Source organism: Engraulis encrasicolus, chromosome 4 (genome assembly GCF_034702125.1).
Source record: "Engraulis encrasicolus isolate BLACKSEA-1 chromosome 4, IST_EnEncr_1.0, whole genome shotgun sequence".
NCBI lineage: Eukaryota > Metazoa > Chordata > Actinopteri > Clupeiformes > Engraulidae > Engraulis > Engraulis encrasicolus.
The window spans coordinates 26,813,296-26,833,065 of NC_085860.1; the positions used below are offsets into that span (position 1 = coordinate 26,813,296).

At 41.5% G+C, this 19,770-nt stretch overlaps 1 protein-coding gene across 2 annotated transcripts; it reads left to right on the top strand.

The window, feature by feature from the left end:
• Positions 1-5,572: 5,572 nt before the first annotated feature.
• Positions 5,573-19,713, top strand: prc1a (protein regulator of cytokinesis 1a). 2 transcript variants are annotated; one of them, XM_063197027.1, is made up of 15 exons: positions 5,573-5,732; positions 6,369-6,501; positions 6,898-7,020; positions 8,798-9,031; positions 9,319-9,489; positions 10,198-10,347; positions 10,716-10,863; positions 11,453-11,589; positions 12,055-12,150; positions 12,505-12,651; positions 13,275-13,385; positions 13,557-13,667; positions 16,472-16,621; positions 17,818-17,852; positions 19,069-19,713. In XM_063197027.1, the coding sequence occupies exons 1-15, from the start codon at positions 5,722-5,724 to the stop codon at positions 19,115-19,117; spliced, it is 1,806 nt and encodes a 601-aa protein (XP_063053097.1). In that variant the 5' UTR covers positions 5,573-5,721; the 3' UTR covers positions 19,118-19,713. The 2 variants fall into 2 exon arrangements, with proteins under 2 accessions (XP_063053097.1, XP_063053098.1); XM_063197028.1 differs by lacking the exon at positions 17,818-17,852 and having other exon boundaries at positions 5,575-5,732.
• The last annotated feature ends 57 nt before the right edge of the window (positions 19,714-19,770 follow it).

Consider the following 19,770-nt stretch of genomic DNA (forward strand, 5'->3'; position numbering starts at 1 on the left):
ATGCATAATAATCAATAATTAATAAAAAATATATACTTTTAAAATGTTTTATTGGTTTATGTCTGAAATTGAATGTATCTGTGACCATTCTCATTCATGCAGAATAGTAATAAAACTGAATATTTCACTATGTCCATTTTGGATGACATTCCTTTGACACCTGAATATGGGAATTAAACAAATTATTATTTTAATAAAAAAATATAATAAAAAATATTTAGAAATTGTTTTATTGTGCTAAGAGATTCAACTTAAGTATTCAGATGAATTTTGAAGACAATATTTGCTCACTTAAAAGTATTATGCAGTTACTTTTCCTTTAACCAAAAATATGTTGTACACCATATTTTTAACAAAGAATATGGACACCATTTGCCTTGCAAAGAAACGGGAAGTTCCCAAAATCCCATCCCTACTGGTGGTCTGGTCAGACTGAGTAAGAATTGCAAATATGCTGCTCATTGAAATGGAGCTGTCTACTATCAAATTGAACCTTTTCACGAATATTTGCGAAATAATGGACTAAAATTTACTAGACTAGTATGACCAAAGAACAATACTTTTTGCAGCTAAAAATGTGAATTTCTGGAAATTCTAAATGGCTGACAATGGAGAAGATCCCTTTCCGTGTATGAAAAGTGCAATTTTCCGGGTCATAATGACTGCTTAGAATTTGACGATGATGGTAGACTAGGCCCTATAGGGTCTATTCTTGAAAAGGGTAACATTTGTGAATGGGCAGCATGAATTCTGGAAATAAACATCTAAAAATCGTACACAGTGCACCTTTAAAAGTTCATAAATGTCCTCTTTAGATCATTATGAGTTAGCTCAGCAGTAGGCCATGGGGTGCAAAAGGTCCTCTAGAGAGATGAAAATTGAACTGCTGTTAGTCATTAATAAGTAGTTCACACAGCTGGATTGTTCTTGTCATAGGCAAGTGCAGTTATGACTTAACCCCAAAAAAATTCTAACAAAAGGTTTCTCAGTGGTTTACAGTACTATCTGATGTACCTAACAACACACTAAAAATCTGCCAAAATCTGACTCCAGGAAAGGCCTCATTTTCAAGATGGCCACCGCAGGGCCCTTAAATTGACTCTGGCCTTAAAATTGCATTGAAATGAGCAGGATAGTGGTGTTTGATGCATGTTTCAACCTTGTAATGTTGTAATTAGACTATGTCCTTGATATATATATGGTTATTTGTGCAGTTTGCAGTTAAAAAATCAATTTACAACTGTATGGTACTGTAATATTAGGCTAATTTGGCCTAGCGGTTAGGCTAAATACTGCTAACCTCTTCTTTTTGTGGATTTTATTCACAATTCTTTTTTTCAATTATGATTATTTCTTACATTAATATACATGTTTTGTATGTGCATGTTTTAAAATATATGTATTTATTTTATTTTGACAGTGATGATCAATGGTAAAAAGCAAGGAATCCATACGAAGGATTCAAAATGTCACTTTTCACTGCCTCCCGTGTAGACAAGACATGACAAACATTAAAAGTGCATGACATTATAACATCTATATGCACAGGCACAACCAATAATACATCTTAACTTATCTTAACCTATCCTAAGTACACAGCCACAACACACAAAATATCAAAACATTACAGTAACTGTACAGTACAGTAAATTGTACATATGCGCACAGTAGTCAGATCAGGTATTAGCACCAGTAAAAAGCAAGAGATTGTGAGTACAAGACAGTTTATTATGTATTTGTTTAGAGCAACAGGCATACATAGTACAGTTGTAGGTGGGAAAAGTCTTTTCTGGGGGGTCTGAGTGCAATTGTTCTTTGGAAAGATGCAGATTTGTCCGGCAGCCTGTTGGGTGCAGAGAAGAACTCAGCATCCTTACAGTCTGTTTGAGACTCTGGTGGTGCCAGAAGAGAAGCTTGTTGAGTGGCTTGCATCACTATTGTGATCACTTTGTGGGTGGTGTATCCAAACCCATTCAATATGGTTGTGGTGAAGGGGAGTAGAGTTGCCCAGCCGAGAAATCGAACCCAGACCTTCTGGGGTATTAAACAGGGGCTAAGACTGCTACACCAAAGAGCCAAACTCATTGGCGTGAGAGTGAGAACACACCCACAACCCTAGTGATGGTCACTCCATCACAATGGTAACCAAGCTAAATCATATCCTGTGCCACCAATGCAAAAAAAGTGGGATCAAGTACAGTTTCCTAAATGGGCGTGAATTTCCTTTCAACTCCACTCATTCTCCTTGTTTCCTAAAGGGGTATGCCATAGGATTTCAGCTTAAAACCTCACATGGATCACATGGATTCCGGAAGAAATACATGAACCATGTATACCTTATCAATTGTCTCCAGTGTGTTGTGCATGGACAGGTACACAAATGATCTTGGTTGCACTTAATGGTTTGTCTTAGAAATGTGGTCATGATGGCGAAGCACTTGCCTCGACTGTTCAGGAAGTTGAGACACTTCTTGACATGCAGTGTTGGTCCAGAATAGGTCATCATTGATGTCCAAACCTAGCCAGGCCATGCCCTCCTGATGACGCAACACCTTCAGCATTGATCCTAGTCAGGCCAAGAGCAATACACATATAATTTCTGAGCTCCGGAAAAAACGGGCACTCCTCCTGGTTGGTGGGAAGCATGCAACCATGGAAATATTGATTGTTATGCTCTTAGTCAGACCAAGTCTTGAAGAAATTTGAAAGTCAATGATAATCAGGCCAAACCCACATCTCATGTTTGTGCTGCTCAAATGGTCTACCTCTTTCCTGTAGTGTGCCTTGTCCCTCTTGATCGTCTGTGAACTATTGGAGTGGTACTGTAGGTTGACGTCCAGTCATTTATTAGCAGGGTGAAAAGCAGAAGGCTGAGCATGATTGTGCAAGCAGTGACTCAGTCTTGACAAGGTGGTGCTCCTGCTCTGCCTGTATCCCAGGGCAAGTAAGGGGCATGGACCTCATGGGAGGACAGCATCCATGGGGTCAGGAATTGGTTGGACATCTTGCAAGGCCACTCCACTTGCGCCCTGTTTGTACAGCTACAGCAGCTACTTTTACTTTGTGATCCCTGGCTCCATCCACTCTAATACTAGCCTGGCCTTCTCTTGCTTGTATCCAAGTCCTACAGACTTAACTGGAAGATGAAGCAGATTCTTGCCAGAGTTATACGTGCATTGGTAGCATCATAGCTTGAGTGCCTTTCACTGGAAGTATGACATAACTAGCAATTCAAAGTACTTCATAATGATGGCCACAGGTCACATTCATTTTAGCAGGATGGGGAATTCTCTGGCATCATGTTTAGCCAGCTACTGTGATTTAGTCTGTTACCATGATGCTGCACAATATTTCAAGATAAAGTCAATCTGGTCAAGCTGCTCGTCTGTGCCATGTCAGTGCTGCCCAAATTTTGGAAACTCAATGCACTTTGCTTGACAATAACTCAATGCCTGTAGTGAGCAGTCTGTTTTGGTTGTGACAGACACCATTAAGAACATGGCTCACACTTCAGCTTGGCCAGAGTCACGATGGAAGTCATGGATGAATTTCCTGTTTGATGTTGTATTATATTTAAATTTAAGAAATTAACACATTTTGTTCCAAATTCAAATTCTTCAGCACAACTGAAGAGTTCAGAGTTTAATATTATTGGGATCAGTATGATGTGGATAATTCTAAGTTAATCCCCAAAATGTTATTTTAATTTTACTTGGTCAAAACAAATATGAACCATCCCTTCCTGGTCATTTCAAGGTCTTTATAAGGCTACGGTCATTGGACCTACATACAGTATAAAAAATACATCAATAAATAAATATATAATAAATAAATAAAATATGTAAAAACATACAAATATTTTTTTCTAAAGTAAAGTGAAAAATAATCATAATCACAAACAAACAGGATAGCAGTACTTAGCCTACATACAGTATGCCAGAGCAGATCTGGCTAATATCACAGTAGGCTGCCATCAATCAAAACAAAATCAAAATGCATTTATAACCATTCATAATATCAGGGAAATATTCTAACAACATTACATGGTGAAAAAAACATATCAAAGACCTCTATTCCTGGGCATTTCAATGTCATTTTATGGCCACAGTAATCTCTTGTCTATCCATACAGGACGCAGTGAAAAGTGAAATTTTGAATCCTTCGTATGGATTCCTTGCTTTTTACCATTGATCATCAGTGACAAAATAAAATAAATAAATACATTTCAAAACATGCAAATGCAAAACATGTAATATTAATGTAAAACATAATCCTAATTGAAAAAAAAAAACTGAAATGCACACAAAGAAGAGGTTAGCGGTATTTAGCCTAGCCGCCAGGCCAAATTTGTCTAATATTACAGTACCATACAGTTGTAAATTGATTTTTTAACTGCAAACTGCACTAATAATCATATATATATCAAGGACATAGTCTAATTACAACATTACAAGGTTGAAACATGCATCAAACACCACTATTCCTGCTCATTTCAATGCAATTTTAAGGCCAGAGTCAATTTAAGGGCCCTGCGGCGGCCATCTTGAAAATGAGGCCTTTCCTGAAGTCAGATTTTGGCAGATTTTTAGTATGTTGTTAAGTACATCTGATAGTACTGTAAACCACTGAGAAACCTTTTGTTAGAATTTTTTTGGGGTTAGGTGTATTTTTCTCATAAATGCACTCGTCTAATCAGCAGAAATTGAAGTTTAAGTTAACTCTCTGGTTCTCCACTGCCTGATCAATTAATTGAAGATAGCTATAGGCTATATACCTACCTACCCTGTGAATCATGAAACCATTTGTAAGGAAAGCCAAAACAACTAAATTGGTTGATGCAGACAGCAAGAATATCACTTTGCACGTGACTTTTGATAATGGTTGAAACGTGTAACACCCCTGCCAACATGAAGCAACCCATCAGAGCCCTAGAAGTAACTTCTACATAGGGCTCTCTGACCCCCATCCCAACCAGTCGAAAACCATCGACTGGTTTGGGGGGTGGGGGTGCTGCTTGCACGCACCTGCCACATGGCTGATCACTCTGGTCACATGGGGTACTACTCTCCTGTATTTAAATTGGACTCTCATGCTTCTTTTTGTGAATGCTTGTTTTTCAGCTGTGCGAGTATATGCCACCGTTTGTGACACTCCACGCAGCAGCAAGCCTGCTGAGCAACATAGCGAGCTAGGTTTTAGCATGGCTCATTTCATTTTGGTGAGCCGAACCACGCTCGCAACCAACTACGAACTGGTTTCGTGCCTCAAAATACAACTTTCGTGTCAGACTGCCTCTGGTCTAAGACTGCATTACACAGTTCACGAGAAAAGTGCATGTCAGGCAATAAATTAAAAATGCTCAATCGCATTATGATTTTCATCAATTATTTCAAAAAAGTATTCTCTGGCGTCACTTAAATTTACCAAAACATTCCAGGGGAGCCAATCATTTCATTGAACAAAGACTGTTTATGTGGCGTCACCTAGAACCGCCCCATTTGGTAGATTTAACCAATCAAAGAACCTGAACTACAGCGAGTTTAGCCAATCAGGAGTGCCGGCAGCTAACAGTGCAAAATTTGAATCTGTAGGAACTGGAAGCAGACTGCTCGTCGTTTTCATTTGGATTGTGAACATCTACGAGCACATAGACATTAACTTAATTCATTGCTTTATAATCAATTTGTAAAAGATACGAGGAAAATATTTCATTTTTGAAACATGAGGAAGAGGTAAGTAAACAGATTAATTTGAATAGCACGACCTGCTGTTACATTATAATCTAACATCGGTAGTTAAGCTAATCTCTCTGCTAACCTAGCACAACCACAGTTAAATAGCTATCAACAGCACGCTTTGATATCGTACAGACAGCTAATGTTTTGCGAATTTGCTTTAGGAGTGCTGCTGTTAAGTAAACAAGCGATGTCACGTCTGAGTATTGGTTATTTTTGGTCTCTGTGCAACGATCTGTCAGCAAGGGCTCACATTTTGCGAAACGTTAGCCCTGTCTGTTGTGAAACTTAATTCGCCAGCTGCAGTACTTGGCTAGTAGACGACTAATTTAATTTGACTTACTTTGCCCACACTATCTGTTACTGTACGTTATGTTGTTATTTGATATGAGATTAGCGTAGTCGACTATAAGACTGTGAGATTATTATGATGCCTAGCTCAGTTGATGTAGTCTGCTGTTGAGTTGGGGTGTGGATACATGCTGAGATTACAGATAAGATAACATTATGTACGTACGGCCATGTGCATACGAGGGGAAATTAACGAACTGCTGTAAGTTTTCTGCAAAGCCTCTGGACTATATATATATATATAAAAGTGTCCTTTCCTAAACTGGTTTGGTTGGTTTTCAGTGAGGTGCATGCATCAGAATCGGTGGCATGCCTGAATAAGGCTCTGAACCACTTGAAGGATATCTGGGAGGAGATAGGTATTCCCGAAGACCAACGACTGCAGAGAGTTGAGGCGGTTCATATGCACGTCAAGGTGAGTAATGTACCGCACATGTCAACCAAACTGTGTATCTGCACAACAAGGTGATTGTTTATTTTGTGGATACCGAGCAGATGTGATTGTCATGCAAGGAGTTGTCTTCATCCTGATGTAACATTCAGAGATCTGTCAGCATTGTGGCCTGGCTAAGAATTGACGTGTGTTAACATAAAATCAGACATTTAGCCTCTTTTGAAATATGATGACAATCTTATCAATGACTTCACAAATTTGTGTATGTCAGCAGCAAGCATACTAAGTTGATATGGCTTGTCATCAACTGTGTAGATTTGGCAGTACTCAAGTTAGAGCAGAGCTCTTGTGTCTCTCTCAGAGGAAAAAGGTTCTGTTGACAAAGTTTGATGCGAGTTGCGAATCTGTTGCTTGCAGAATCTGTTGGATATGATGATTTCAGAGGAGGAAGGACTGCGTAAGAGGGTGCTGGCCAGCATTGAAACGTGCCAGAAAGACCTGGATGTGCTGTGCAAGGAGCTCAGGCTGGAAGCGTTCCAGGTAAGCCCTGCTGGCATCTCTGCTTTCACACACTGCCATCATTTATAATGCTATCATAAACATGGTAAGTAATTCCCTCCATCTAGGGAATAGCTTGTTGGGTGTAGTGTTCAGTTTACTGTGTAATTACTTATTTATACAAAAAATTTTTGACAACCTACTTCAACGTTACCGTGTACTATCCGTGTTTATCTGTCAGCTGGTTGAAACCAGCACAAGGTGTCGTCCCCCCCAGTTACTTTTAATACTAATTCAGACCTAGTACATAAGAAATGCAAGGTAGCCTTTACACCAATTTGAAGGCTTTTTACAGTTTTTCACGGGTGGTATCGGGGGGCTTGAACGGATCTGAGGTCCGTTTCATCAGTTTTTCACGGGTGGTATAGTTTGGGCGGGGCTGAAGCACATCCTGTTTACTTAATGCTAATTAGTATTCAGTACAGTATAGTATGGACAGTTACTGCTGTGCTTTGAGCTGAAACCCTTGACCTAAGTCATTCAAGCACAGACAGTATCGCCCTTTACCAACTTGATGGCTCTTTTTTTAGCTTGAAGTTGAACACAATGCTGTATCCGTTGCCCTGTAGATTAAGGTGACTGCCTTCATTTTACTGTACACATGTGAAGGGTAAAAAAACCTGATTGTATGTTTACTGTTGAGTGTGTGTTTGCTGACTGTTGAGTGTGTGTCTTTTGATCAGTCACTGAATGGTTACGTTACATTACGCTTAGATGATGCTTTTCTCCTAAGCGACTAGGCCGGCCGCACACTGGCTCCAACAGCACTGCGGCGCACTTTTGCTTCCGACAGAATTCGGACCCCCAAATCCAATTTCACACGAACATTACATTGATAGTCAATGGGCGGCGCCGACAAAATAGAACTTGTCTCTAATTGCTATCCGACATCGGCAAATGTCCGCGGACATCGGCGCCAGTGTGCATGGTTCTATTGAAAACAATGGAATCGAATTTTAGCTGAGCAGTGCTCAGCACTTTGTCGGAGCCGGTGTGCGGAACAGTTATTTAGGGATGCACCAATACTGATTCTGGTATCAGCAACAGCATTGGCCCCGATACTTGCTGTAGTCATACTCGTACTCCTCAAACCTTTGCCAATAGCAAGCACCAAACTGCTATTGGCACGAAACAACGCAACATCTCATCACTTTCTATTGACTTGAAAGCGGCATGGGGAAAAAGTGCTGCCTTATACATTTACTACGATTTACATTTACATGGAAATTGACAATAAAACAAATACCACAGGTGGAAAAAAAACAAGGCTGTACATTTATTTCCATCGTATGCTGGAGGTAAAAGTATCGTATCAGTAGTCTTTATCGGCAAGTACAGACATTGATGTATTCGTTAAAAAAAAAAGGGGGGGGGTATCGTACATACTACAGTTATCAGTACAGGGTATTGGTTACAGTCCCTGGAGCATTGTGGGCTTATGTGCCTTCTGAAGGGCAGTTCAGCCATGGAGTGAGATAGGGAGTGGGATTCGAACAGGCAACGCTATGATCTGAAGTCCATCTCCTTAACCATTAGACCACAACTGCCATGAGAGAATGATCTCTCATTTATTTTCTATACAAAATATCGGGTGCGGGACAGGTTATATTGTTTTGCTCACTGGATCATGTACTATAGTGTAAGCTTCCAAGAGAAGATGTAGGTTGGGGTTTGTTCACAAAGTGATGCTGAACTCAATTTCAGTTAAGCCAGAGTTGAGTACTCCTCCTCTAAAATGTGTGTGTGTGTGTGTATTTAGCCAGAGGACGGCTGTACGATGCTGCAGTTGGAGAAAGACATGAGGACCCGGCTGAAGGACATGATCCAGGAGAAGACCCAGAGAATCAAAGACCTGACAGAGCTCCGCGAGCAGGACAAGGACCTGTGTGACATCCTGTGCTCCAGCCTGCACGCCATCGACATGGACTCTGTTCCCTCCGCACAAGACCTGGACGCATATCGTGCTCACCTCGCCACCCTCAGAGAAGAAAGGGTAAAAGTTTATATTGAAAATATTTATTTCCAGTGCAGTTCATGCCACTGGATTCAGTTCATAGGATTTGTGATGATTGTGCTTCAGGTTGTAATGTTTGGCAGAGGTATTTTAATTCAAAGAATGTCAATTTCTTTCCAAAAATACATGTAAAAAACAAACAAGCAAAAGAAACTGCATACTACAAGAAAAAACACTGCATACAGTGACTAAAGTGAAGCTGCATGACTGTGCTGAAATCTGTTTTGCTTTGCTTAAAACTTCCTTGCTTCGTTTGCGTCCTCCAGAATCGGCGGCATGCAGAGTTTGTGGGCATCAAGAAGCAGATCATCTGCTGCATGGAGGAGCTGGAGCAGGAGCCGGACGGCAGCTTCGAGAGGGACGTGGTGCACGAGGACGAGGACGCCTTCTGCCTCTCCACAGACAACATCGCCGCCCTGCAGCTTCTGCTCAGCCAGGTAGGACGCAAGAAATACTTACTTAATATTTTTTAGGCTTTTTACGCCTTTATTGTGACAGGACAGTTACAAAGGGACAGGAAATGAGCGGGGAGAGAGAGACGGGGTAGGTAGGTGTTTTGGCCTGGCTTGCACAACAAAAAAGCTCATGTAATCTTAGTCAGGCAAAGCTCACATGCTCAACAATATTTCAGAGGTTGGCTTAACCTGCGTCTAAGTGGTGAGTAATGAAATTCACCTGTATCTGTTCATACATCTGTGGATGTATGAATGCTTTATGCACACATTTGTCTGGGACTCCCTGAATAAGAAGATGGTGTATCACAATGGGACATTCCATCTCCTATCAAGTCGTGCTTTCATGATTCATGCTATAAAAAGTTGAATCATTAGATATGGCCACACCTGATTTGTGGCAATATTTGAAGGACAAAGGTTAAGTGCGAAGTATGCCTCCTTAGGTAAACTTAAGTTTCATTGATTCTTCAGAGTAAGAGTGGCATTTTAAAAGTGTGTGTGTGTGTGTGTTTTGTTTTGTATTTTATCCAAACCCACTATCCTGTTATTTCTCTACAAAGAATTATGCTTTTACACTTACTGCACCGATTGTGTATTGTACATTTTCATAGAAAATAGTCTTTGACAGGGAAAAATCTGTGTAATACATTTTTCATTCACTCTGGTTATCCTTTTTGTCTGGTTGTACAGTTGGAGAGCCGCAGGGCGGAGAACGAGGCCCTTTGCACTTCCTACCGCACTCGCATCCAGGAGCTGTGGGACCGCCTGCAGACCCCCGCCGAGGAGAGGGAGGAGCTTCAGGAGCACATGACCGCATCCAGGAAGAGGAACAGAGAAGCTGTGAGTGCAGTCTGGCCACAACACAACACAACACAGTGTATTCCTAACCAAGCATGAGTATCACAACCAAGTTGCCTCCCATGTGGAAAAAGACAATGATTTCAGTTTAAATACTTCATTGCCATGCAACATCTGCAATTTGCTAGGGATTTGCGACAGTGTTTTCGTGAACAGAGGACAGAGAAACATGCAAACATGAAGAATTGGCTATTAAACAACAGTATACAAGTATTACCTCTGCATGCTTTTATTACAGATTACGATTCAAATGGTCTTGATATGTTGAACATCCTTGAGTGATTTTGTTAATTGGAGGAGTAGCACATAATGATGACATTGATCATTTTAATCTATGATTTGCATACCAGTTATTGACAGAGGTTCAGCGCCTGGAGGAGCTGAAGATTCAGAACATCCAGAACTTCATCCAGTCCATCCGAGAGGAGATCGTCCAGTACTGGAATATGTGTTTCTACAGCCACCAGCAGAGACAAGCCTTCGGCCCATACTTCAGTGGTGAGCAGCCAGGCTGCAATATTGCTTAATTTGCAATATTGCTTAAAGGGACAGTTTGGTCAATTTCAACATGCAGTTGTATTGCTCACGCTACCTTTGACTTGTCAGTACCTGGTGATGCCACATTTTTCGGCTCGGCCCTTTCCGAGATATGAGCAATTCTAATGGGGGCAGCGTTTGTTTACATTTTTAAAAAATGAAACATAGGCCAACTCCAAATATTTTCCCAAAAGGTACTGCTGTTTGCTAGTTGTCTGCTGATGTTTTATAACCTTTTGGATGTTTTTGGGAATAAATAAAAATGTTTTTTTGAAATGTAAACAAAGAGCTGCCCCCATTACAATGACCTGGATCTCGGAAACGGCTGAAGAAGAAGAAAAAAAAATCTCAGGCACTGACAAGTCCAGGGTAGTGTGAGCATTACAACTGCATGTTGAAATTGACCAAACTGTCCCTTTAATATTAAAGTGATGCCCACATGTAATTTTTGGCTGAGGGACCTTAACGAGTGTCGTGGGGGAAAACGTCTCATAAGAAAAACGCAGGCTATAGGTGACTAAACTGCGTCTGGGTTGTTATTCCTCTGCAGAGGATTTCAGCGAGGAGCTTTTGGGTCAGCATGAAGCAGAGCTGGAGAACTTGAAGAAACACTTCGATGGCCACAAGGAGCTGTTCACCGGAGTGGAGCAGTGGGAACAGAACTGGACACTGTACCAGGCACTGGAGGTGAGGCCTGCACCGGCCTGGGCACTTGTGGCTTAAAGGGGCCCCTCATGATTAGCGGCGCAGAATTGACTCACTGGTGGGCCCCCGTACCCTAGTGGGCCCCTATTTTCAGAAATGTTAATTTTTTTACATTTATTTTTTTTACATTTCTGAAAATAGGTGCCCACGAGGCTGAAGGGCTCACCGGAAAATGCCTGCTATGCCAGATGGCAAGTCTAGCCCTGGTCCTGCCTGGTCTAGGCTACTGTATAAGAGCTTGCATATTGTCACTGTCAAGAAGTTTCTAATGCTCAGTGTACAGTTTTGTTTTATCGCTAAGGTGTTGACAGCAATAGCATTGTGTTGATATGGCGTTCAATGTTCCAACCGACCTACGTGGGCAGGTTAAAAACAACACTCATGCACAGTGGCATCAGTGTATTTATGTATTTTCTTTCCTTCTTTCTTTCTTTCTTCTCTCCACAGAAAAAGGCTACTGATCCAGGCAGATTTAATAACCGAGGTGGAAATCTTCTGAAGGAGGAGAAACAGCGTGCAGATCTGCAGAAGAGTCTCCCTAAGGTTAGCTTTTACGTTACTTGTCAACGAAATATTCTTTTATAGCTATACTTCAAAATGAAGAAAATCATCTGCTATATACTGATCATAGATACTGTATGAACACTGGATGCCATGTATGTTCAGCCTTTTGGCATGGCCTAACCCTACACGCTGCCCTCTTAGGCCCGTATACATTTCCCATAGATGTTATTGCCACCGACACTATAGTGCACGATTTATGGCAGCAGTATACCAAATCAAATGGTGGTGATCTGACTTGAGTCATTCGTTCTAATACAAAGGAGTGGCCAGCGTGCTATCTAAAATGTATATCTATGTATACTTACAACTGTGACTGTTTTTTCCTTACCCTAGTTGGAGAAAAGCCTCAAAGGCCAGATTGACCAATGGGAGCAGGAGCAGGGGCGTGACTTCCTGGTGAACGGGCAGAAGTTCATGGAGTACGTGCAGGAGCAGTGGGAGGTGTATCGCGAGGAGAGGGAACGGGAGAAGCTGGAGCGGGTACGATTAATTTGAAAAAAAAAAAAAAACATTACTGAGCTGAATCTGAAATGTTTACACATTGCCCTACATGGGTAGTATGGGGATTGGATCCTACACGATGTAGTACATGGTGAACATTTCATGACAGGTTTTGACCTTCTATCTACCAATATACAGTCTCAGTGCCACACATCACATATTGTACAGTTGCAATATCTTACAACACCATACCACATACGCCAAATCAATGCTTATGCTAGCACACTTTACTTCACGTCCATCTGTGAGCCTGGAAGGGATGTTGTCATATTGGCTAGAACAGATATTCTGTGCCGGATTGACACCCTAATGCAAGAGCCGTTACTGCCATTTACTTTAAAAAATATATATATATTTTTTGGGGGGGCTTTTCAAGCCTTTTTTATTATGTTTCTATGAGACAGGAGTGGAGGAGAGACAGGAAGCGAGTTGGGAGAGAGATAGGGTGAAGGGCTGTCAAAGGACCAGAGTCGCAATCGAACCTGGGTCGGCCGCGTAAGCAGATGAGTGCCCTACCGTTAGTGCTACGGTAGGGCCAACTGCCATTTACATTTAAAAATGTATTTATACTAACTGTTGGTTCTTGTTCTGTCATAATGCAGCAAATGAAGAAGAGCAAACAGACGGAGGAGGATATGCTTTACGGAACGATCGTGAGGACGCCCAGCAAGAGAAGAATGGCGGCCACACCCACGCCAGGAAAAACACGCAGAGTAAGGCAACCATCAACAACACCTACTCCTGCTTGGGATCATGTAGCAACGAGGCCACACTCACTCTCATTCATTCATTCATTCATTCATTCATTCAGATATTCATTCAGATATTCATTTAGATGTTGCAATACGTGTCTGTGCCTGTGTCTGTGTCTGTAATCCATATAGATGAACAACACTACATCCACCATGTCCACTCCCAACTCTACACTTCGCTCCGCTAATGGAGTGCCTCTCTGCCATTCGCCAGTTCTGAGACCGCCTTTGTCAGCAAACAAGGTAGGTCACTGCTAGCTAGTTAGCAGAAGCAACACTCTCTTCAATGGTATACAGTGCCCTCCATAATTATTGGCACCCCTGGTTGAGATGTGTTTTTTAGCTTCCAATTATTTTATTTTTTTTCTAAATAATATGGGACCTTAATGGAAAAAAAGAGAAAAATCCAACCTTCAATACAATTGCATTTATTCAGTGGGGAAAAAATCCCACATAAAGAAATAATTATTTGACATCAAATAATGTGTGTCACAATTATTAGCACCCCTGGTGTTAATATTTTGTACAACCCCCTTTTGCCAACAAAACAGCACCTAATCTTCTCCTATAATGTTTCACAAGATGGGAAAAGACAGAAAGAGGGATCTTCAGCCATTCCTCTTTGCAGAATCTCTCTAAATCATCCAGAGACCTGGGTCCTCTCCTCTGTACTCTGTACTCTGTACTCTGGTTGAGGTCAGGGGACTGAGATGGCCATAGGAGGAGCTTGATTTTGTGTCTGGTGAACCATTTCTGTGTAGATTTGGCCATATGTTTAGGGTCATTGTCTTGCTGAAAGACCCAGTGACGACCCAGCTTCAGCTTTAGGGCAGAGGGCAACAGATTTTGATTTAAAATGTCCTGGTATTTCAAAGCATTCATGATGCCATGCACCCTAACAAGGTTCCCAGGGCCTTTGGAAGCGAAACAGCCCCACAGCATCACTGACCCATCCCCATACTTCACAGTGGGTATGAGGTGCTTTTCAGCATGCGCATCTTTCGTGGTACGCCAGACCCACTTAGAGTGTTTGTTGCCAAAAAGCTCAATCTTGGTCTCATCTGACCAAAGCACACGGTCCCAGTTGAAGCCCCAATACCGCTTGGCGAACTCCAGACGCTTGCGTTTATGATTGTGAGTGAGGAAAGGTTTTCTCCGTGCATGCCTCCCAAACAGCTTGTTGGCGTGTAGACAGCGCCTGATGGTTGATTTGGAGACTTTGTGACCCCAGGATGCTACCATTTGTTGTAATTCTGTAACAGTGAGCTTTGGAGATCTTTTGATTTCTCTTACCATCCTCCTAACTGTGCGTGGTGGCAAAATAAACTTGGGTCCTCGTCCAGGCTTGTTTACCACTGTTCCAGTTGTTTTGAACTTCTTAATTATTCATCTCACAGTGGATATGGGCAGCTGCAGTTGAGTGGCAATCTTCTTGTAGCCTCTGCCTGACCTGTGAAGGTCGACGCACATCTGCCTCACTTGTATGCTGTGTTCCTTTGTCTTTCCCATGTTTAAGAGTGGATAAGAGAAATGGCCTCGGTGTCACGTCATATTTATACCCCAGGGAAACAGGAAGTGATGAATTACTAATTAAATGTTCCTACATACTCTGGTAAACTTTGTAAACTACTGTAGAAATGACAGAAATGCTTCAATTATATTTATTTCCTGGGAATTGTTAAGGGTGCCAATAATTGTGGAACAGGTGATTTAATGAAAAATAATTATTTTTTAGTCAGGGATTTTTTTATTTTCTTACAATTCATTTGAGTTGAAGGCTACATTTTCCTACAATTTTCAGTGTGACAGTATTCTTCTGCAATAAACACTGAATTTATTTTAAGGCTTTTAACACATCTCAACCAGGGGTGCCAATAATTATGGAGGGCACTGTAATTATCCATCGCTGTTTTGTCAGCTGACTAATGTCATTAAGCCAAGCTCAAACTACACGACTCCCGATGTTGTTGTTGGGGTGCGCCGCACACTAGAAGAGAATCGCAACTGTCAATCTTATCCCTGATCGTAAACACAGAGACAATGCCCGGCATTCTATTTGGAGTCGCAAATATCAAACAGTGTTTGATTTCTACGATTTGCTATCGGCGACACTTTGAGCTGCCAAAATTCTAACTTGCAATGGTCATGGGGGGGTTGGGGGGTGTAACGTTCCACAGATTGTCGTAAGGGTGGCTTTCGGCCGAGAATCGGGCAGATAGTCGCATAGTTTTAGCCTTGCTTTAGTTTACCCCCAAGTTGTCATGAATCGCATCATCATCGTCATCACAAGTGTCACCAAATTTGGTTTAAGGTTTAAGGCTCTGGTGACAGGTATGCGGATATGTTTAAATGCGAGTATTGTTTTTATCCAACAGTTCAAAGTTCCATGCACAGCTCCTTGTTTTTATCCGTTTATGTATACATAGGACATGGATAAAAAATAACAACTCCATCCAGACAGGTGTGTTTAGCTAGCCTGGTCCTGACCATCCCATTATACTACCATTTCATTTCGTATTTATGGTCTGGCATTTGTTTGCTCTGAAGCGATTGTAGGAAGCAGGAAGTTTGCACTCAGTTATGGTTTGAAATTATTGGACACCTCTCACCCAATCGCTGGCAGTTACTCAACAACAACATCGCGCAGACCAATGGCTCTGGCGCAGATGTGTACGTCATTGTCACGAGCGTCCTCCCCCTTTCGCCCCCACGTGGGGGGCGTATTCGATTATTGGCTGTTTTCTGGGGGGGCGTTGCGATCAAAATTCTACTGCTCCAGACACTCCACAGAGAAGCACGGCCAGACTACAGTAGTGGAGCCAATCCTTTGGCGGAAGTACGTAGGATGGCTCGCGAGGCTAGTGTTTAGCCCCCTAAAAGGGATATTTTTTTCACCGGAATTTTGAAATGAGGTTCGGAAAACTCTGTTTACGTGTAAACAACAGGCCAAAACGTTTTCAAAAGTATCCATAATGCGTGTAAACAGCCTTCTATGTGTCAGTGCTAGGCCTTTGTGTCTTGATGGGATTTGTCTGTGTGGACCACAGGTGGGTCTCGGGGTGCGCACCCCCGGCCGAGGCCGCACTCCCCTGGGCCTGGAGAGGAACAAGGAGAACATGTCTCTCAGGAACATGGCTCCCAGCCCACAGAAGAACTACAGCATTAACTCCGTAGCAAGCACCTACTCTGAATTTGCGGTAAGTGTGGCTTTCCAAAGAGATGTGGTGATCAATTTCTCGAGTCACTTGTGCAGTTTGTTGTTTGCAATGGCAGTGATTGAACCAAGTTGGCAGTAGTGCACCCGCAGGTTTTTCTAATCAGCAACCTGGATTTAGAAGATAAACTCTATAACTAAATACCAAATTACTTTTAATAACAGCCAATTTTGTGGACGGCTGGGAAAAATACTGTGCATGCAGCTGGATTATAGCTTCTGAAAGCAGGCCGCCGTAGTGTAGATGTTTACAAGTTACATGCATAAACTTTGGAGGAGTAGGCAAGCAGGAGGACTCAAAGGCCAGTTCTAAAAACTGGATCAAGTAATTATATCCTGTATTGGATACAGTTAGTTGTCTCTGCAGATCCTTCTCACCTTTGGTCAGGCTGATCTGGAGTAATCAACAATTCAAAGTTGCCTTGCAGAATCGGATGCAAATTTGAATGCTCTCAACCCATTGAGAGTATAAGAAGTGTCAACCTTTTCCTTTGCTGTAAGAAATACTGCTGCAATATATGCAGACATTTTGCAGTAATAATAACAGGCCCAAAATAAAAGCAAACATATGGGACAGCACTGCTGTGTCAGCCAACTAACTTCCCCTTTTAGCTGCTAGTGTCTGCTGCTTACATGGCTGTGGAAGCTGGTTGTGGTGGCTAGTTAGCCTCTCTCCATGGAAACTGGATCTTTACAGAGTAACTGCACCTTAAAAACTCCTTGCAAAAACCATTATCGTTGGACTCTGCAACATAAATATATGTTGTGTGTTCAAGTTTTGGCGTTGGTATAGTTGGTATAAGTTGTTTTTTATACATAAATGAATAATGAAATGTCTCTCCTCCTATTGTCCTTTCCCCTTCCAATAAAATATCAGTAAGTATTGCCTCTATTTCACTGCCTGTTTTCTGGTAGGCCTACAACTCGACACAGCGCGACTCGGCCGCCACTTTTTGCTTTACGATTGAGCTGTGTCGTGCCTATTCGAAAAGCAAAAAGTGGCGGCCGAGTCGCGCTGTGTCGAGCTGTAGGCTTACCAGAAAACCAGCAGTGGAAAAGAGGCATAAGAGTAGTTGGTGCACTGTTACAGTTTCGTTGTGTAGGTGAATGTTATTTGGAGCTTGACTGTGGTTAAGCGGTCTTGAACATGGTAAGTGACAGTTGACATTCTGTTTCTAGAGGGATTGTATCAACCTTGAGTCTACCATGATCAGGTTTGTATACTGTGTCTGTCAGGTTACTGCATGATCAACACTAACACCACATAGACTTGACTCTCGTAACTCTTTCCACATGACATGGCCCCTGCTCCGTTTGCGCTTTCTTTCGGTTTGTTTTACAAAAGGGAATATCAGAAACATGAATGTTAGGGTATATGGGGTTATATTATGAGATTATATGAGGGTATATGAGGATCTACTACAAAGATGGTTAAGTGATGAGTGTAGATTAGTGAATCTAGAGTTGGCTGTACAACTGGGGGCTTTCCAAGAAAATGGTTGAGTGATAAACCTGGTGAAGTTAAGCTATAGGAAGAGGTAAACCTGCTAATAAAGTGTTTCTCAACAGGGGCGTTACAGCCCCCCAGGACATTTAGTTGACATTTAGTTAAGAAAATGAGGACTCCGGCCTCTTCTATTAGCTGATTTCCCACTACCTCAAGATGAACACTCGGTTCACTACTGAACCAGTTTGATGGAATACACCCCCTGTGGTAAGAAGGGCCCAGGGCTTTATTCTCCTCAGTAAATAAATGCCTACAGCCTCCTTCATAACCACTCAACACTGCCTCTTATACTAATCATGCTCATCACTTTAACCACCTTAGTAGCATTAGCATACTGGTGTTTGAAATGTTGGCGAATTATTTATTTATTTATTTTTCCCCCTCCTGGCTGTTTTGGAAACCTGCCTTTAACGATCTAACTTCACCTGAGCTTCATAAATTCCCCCGTTTGAATGTGATTTTTGTCTTTTTTCATTTTCCTTTTTTTTTCTTCGAGAATAAATGTGTTGTAAATAATGCCCAACTGTTATAGATCAAATACATCGTGGAGGAAGTTGGGATACACTTACAAAGTCAGTTTTAAAATCCAAGTAAAACGTGTTTTTAAAGTGCACTGTTGGAACTGGTTAAATGCTGCTTTATTTATCCCCATCTATGGCTTCCTATCCTTTAGAAAGGCATAGTTTTTTGTTTTCGTTTACATTACGTTAAGAACTCCTAACCACACAGGATGCTCCATATCGTACCCCCTGATCTTGCCACAGGATAAAATTGCTCAAGAAATGTTGGACTCGACAATCTTCTGTTGTTGAACGTCAATTTCATAATTGTTCAGCGTGAACTTTGAGAATCTTTTGTTGTAGAATGCATTTTTTTCTTCTAGAATGTTCCTTACTTTCCTCCTTTCCATTTTTTTTGTTCAGCGCGAACTCTCCAGTGCCTCCAAGTCAAACCACAAGAAAGGATCCCTGAACTCCACCATCACACACAGCTGAAGAGACACCTCTCTCTGACTGCCATTTTGTAATCATCTGCACACCTTTGAAGGACAATGAAAGCTATCTGTGATTCTGCTGAATGTATATCTACTACTTAAAATGGTGCGTGTATATGTGTATGTATATCACTACCAATCTTCTTTGTTCAGAACTCTAAATTCATTGTTTTTCTTTTATATGTTTTAGTTATTTAATCACTCCAGCCATTGCTGTTGAGTTTGTCTTTTACCATTTTTGCACCTGTTTGTCTGTATGTATGTGAGTGAGTGTTTTAGGGAGGGAATTATGATGGTGGCCTTTCTGCACAGCCTTGTGTATATTATTTGTATTTTGTGCTCCACCAGAATCGTACTGTATATTTTAAAAGACCAAAAACAGTGCCCTCTACTGTCGAGGCTATGAATGAACAAAGCCATATTTTATATCCCTTTGAGTGGATACACCGAGAACGCCTATAGGAGTCTGCAATGTTGTTTTGAGAGGGTTACCTTACTTGAACCATGACAGTTGGGTTGTAATCTTGGAAATACAGGGAGAAACAACTTGCAATAAATGTTTTAGTTTCAGTCATATGGAATTCTTACTGTTATTATTTCCCACCCACCACATCATTGTCATACTGTAAAT